The sequence below is a fragment of the Protomyctophum bolini genome (assembly GCF_963924005.1).
Source record: "Protomyctophum bolini genome assembly, chromosome: 22".
NCBI classification, from domain to species: Eukaryota; Metazoa; Chordata; class Actinopteri; order Myctophiformes; family Myctophidae; genus Protomyctophum; species Protomyctophum bolini.
Genome location: NC_137883.1, coordinates 5,172,236 through 5,175,446, shown reverse-complemented (window position 1 = coordinate 5,175,446; position 3,211 = coordinate 5,172,236). Strand labels below are relative to the sequence as shown.

Genomic DNA, 3,211 nt, shown 5'->3' with positions numbered 1-3,211 from the left:
CCTGGCGGCGGCCAACACCACCGCCACCGCCACGGCGGCTGGGGGCGGGGGCGGGGGCTTCCGGAGGCCCGCCGGCTTCACCAGGGAGAAGAGCCGCTCGCCGTCGCAGAACTCCCAGAACTCCCAGCACTCCTTCGACAGCGGCAGCAGCCCGCCCACGCCGCAGTCTCAGAAGCGCCACCACCACCACCACCACCACCACAGCCACCACAGCCACCGGCAGCAGCAACAGCAGCAGGGAGGAGGAGGTGGAGGAGGAGGAGGAGGAGGCCACGTGGTCATGTCCGAGGCCACCATCGTCAGCGTCCGGAAGACCGGCCAGATCTGGCCGCCGCCCGCCTCTCACCACCACGACCCCCTCCTCATCATGCCCCTCCCACACGGAGGGAGGAGCTCCCACGACAACAGTTTCCACGGAGACCACCACCTAGGTGAGTGCATGGCCACCTTCCACACCTTCTTTAATTTGTATTTCACCTTTTTTGCCAGTGGTAAAACAAAGAATCGGTAGTGGGTCTGTTGTAAGTGTGGAGAAATATGAATTTAAATGCAAGAATGGATGAAAGTAATATATCTTTGTGAATGTTGTTTAAATGCTGCTATCGTTTCAGTCGCTGTTGTTTTGATATATAGCCACGTGTTGCTGCTGCCTATAGTATTTTTTTGGCATTGTTTTCTTCGTGTGTTTACCGGTATGTCATCCTTCCTTGACCCATATGGGCTGAGGTAATTTCATAGATAGTTGCCTGCACTGGACAGAAGTATAGGCCCCAGCTAGCGGATAATCCTGTTACCGCTGCGGGCTAATTACACATGTTTAACAGCCAGTATGCGCTGTGAGAGGTTGCTCTTTAAAGCAGTGTTGTTTGAGTCATGTTTTTAGGATCGGGAGCTGTTCTTCCCTTTCATGTTTCCTCCAGTATAGAGTGTGTGTAGACTCTAGAGTGTAGACCATAGTTATGTTCCCGTTCTAGACTCTGGTGTGTGTGTGTGTGTGTGTGTGTGTGTGTGTGTGTGTGTGTGTGTGTAAAAGTACTCAATTGTTTAACTTAAGTAAAAGTACCAATACTGCAATTTAGAACTACGTTTACTAAGTCAAAGTACGGAATTGAACATTTACTTGAGTAAAAGTACAAAAGTGTCGGCATCAAAATGTACTTAAGTACTAAAAGTAAAAGTTTGAAAATAGCCGATCTACAAGCTCACAATGCGACGCATGTTGAGCTTGTAGATCGGCTATTTTCAAATGGCGGAAATGTATATAGGGTTGACGTGGTTGATGTGTGTTTTCTAATCAAAATTAAAATCGCCAAAGTAACCAGTAACTAAAGTTTTCAAATAGTTGTACTGAAGTAAAAGTACAACTTGTGGCTCTGAGATGTAGTGGAGTAGAAGTAAAAGTACTGGAAATTGGAAATACTCAAGTAAAGTACAAATACCACAAAATTGTACTAAAGTACAGAACTTACGTAAAATAACTTTCCACGTAAAAGTTACTTCCCACCACTGGTGTGTGTGTGCGTGCGTGCGTGCGTGCGCTGTGCTCCATATACCTGGCTGCATGTCCTCTGGATGGCCTTGCGTGGGAGAGAGAGAGAGAGAGAGAGAGAGATCCACCTCTTCTTCCTGGAATGTCAGCTGGGCGAATATAGAAATGCAGTCGGGGCTCCAGTTGAAAGGAGGGATGTCTTTTAGCCCTTTGGCAGATGTTTCCCGGCAGCGTTCGATGGAATCCCAATGGCGGTCCCGTCTCTGCCTCGCGTCACGAGACTTTTGTTCTCGATTCGGAGGACCGTCATTCACTGAAACCTTCGAGCAGAAACTCCTTTTCTTATCTGCCTTTTTTTTAGCCCATTCAAGGCCTGACCTCGAGATTTAAAACAATTCTTCTAAATCCTCCTTTTTTTCGTAGGAGCTCGTAGCGCGCCACTCCTATGAGCTTGTAGATCTGCTAATGACTGCTATAGGCAAATGGTACAAGAATAAGTTTCGTATATATGCACATGCAGGCCAGGGGGGGGGGGGGGGGGGGGGGTTAATTTACAGTTGGGTTTCCCACTTTGTGTAAGCACATTATGAGACGTAATGTATACAAAGTATAGTTCAGAACTTTCAAGTAAATTGTCTGAAATGCAATCTTTGTTTGCCACGGTCACTGCGGTCAGCATAGCTGCAATGGCACCTCTTGGCCATTTAGCACTGTGTGTGTGTGTGTGTGTGTGTGTGTGTGTTTGTGTGCGCTCGCCCCATAACGATGAGTTCGACACACGGGCGTTCCACACCCCCACAGGGAGTGCAGTGCCGGGTATCGAGTCGGTCGGACCCACAAAAGGCTCTGTTCAGGCTCTGTCAGTGCAGGGCCTAATGAGGCCAACTCCTTTCACCTGGGCCTGGCCCTGCCAGTGGGCCTAATGAGGCCAACTCCTTTCACCTGGGCCAGGCTCTGCCAGTGGGCCTAATGAGGCCAATAACTCCTTTCACCTGTGCAATTTCCAGCCTCTGCCTCAGCCAATTGAGGCTCAACCAATCAGGCTCTGCCAGTGGGCCAGTCTTCTCACACACACAGGCACATGCACAGATCTCCATGTGGGACACCGGCTGACAGTTAAAACGGGTGCTATATGACAACGTATATCATTAGGTTCCCAAGTTGCATCGTTCCCAAGTACGCCGGTGGCCGGGGCACGTACAGGGCTATTGATATCAAACGAGAGAAAACTATTCTGAATTTCTTTATTTTTTTTAGTTGGCCTCCAAGGCCACCATATACTCCTTGCTCTTCGCAACATCTGCGGTCCCGTTCACTTCCCTGTTTACCGCTGCAGAAAGAATCCCTTGTATCTCCTAATCTAGGGAGCTCACCATCTATGATGAAAGGTCCCTAAACAAGCATATGGCCCGGCTGCTAATATTTAGGATTATCTCACTCTCTCTCTCTCCTGAGAGAGTGAGAGTGAGGTTGGGTCGGCGGCCAAATACATATCATGTTTTTTGGGGGGGGGGGTCCTTGACATTAAATAGTTTGAAAACCACTGATATAGAAACGTAGTTTTTTCTTTCTTCAGAAAACCGTCATGATTTTAGAAGACATTAACTAGAGGTTAACAGAGAGCAGGATACGTGATGGGGGGGTGAGCGTTGGCAAGGAATACTGAGGAAGACGTTTAGACGGTGGAAAGGCAGAGAGAGCTATCGTCTCGCTTCACTGGAC

The 3,211-nt window shown here is 48.7% G+C and overlaps 1 protein-coding gene across 1 annotated transcript in view; it reads left to right on the top strand.

The window, feature by feature from the left end:
* Nucleotides 1–301: 301 nt before the first annotated feature.
* The window catches only part of LOC308309588 (breakpoint cluster region protein-like), a 124,193-nt gene continuing 121,283 nt past the window's right edge, over nt 302–3,211 (top strand). The window contains exon 1 of the mRNA XM_080755500.1: nt 302–431. Coding sequence (XP_080611626.1) covers nt 368–431 — 64 coding nt within the window. The 5' untranslated portion in view covers nt 302–367. The remainder of the gene's footprint in view (nt 432–3,211) is intronic.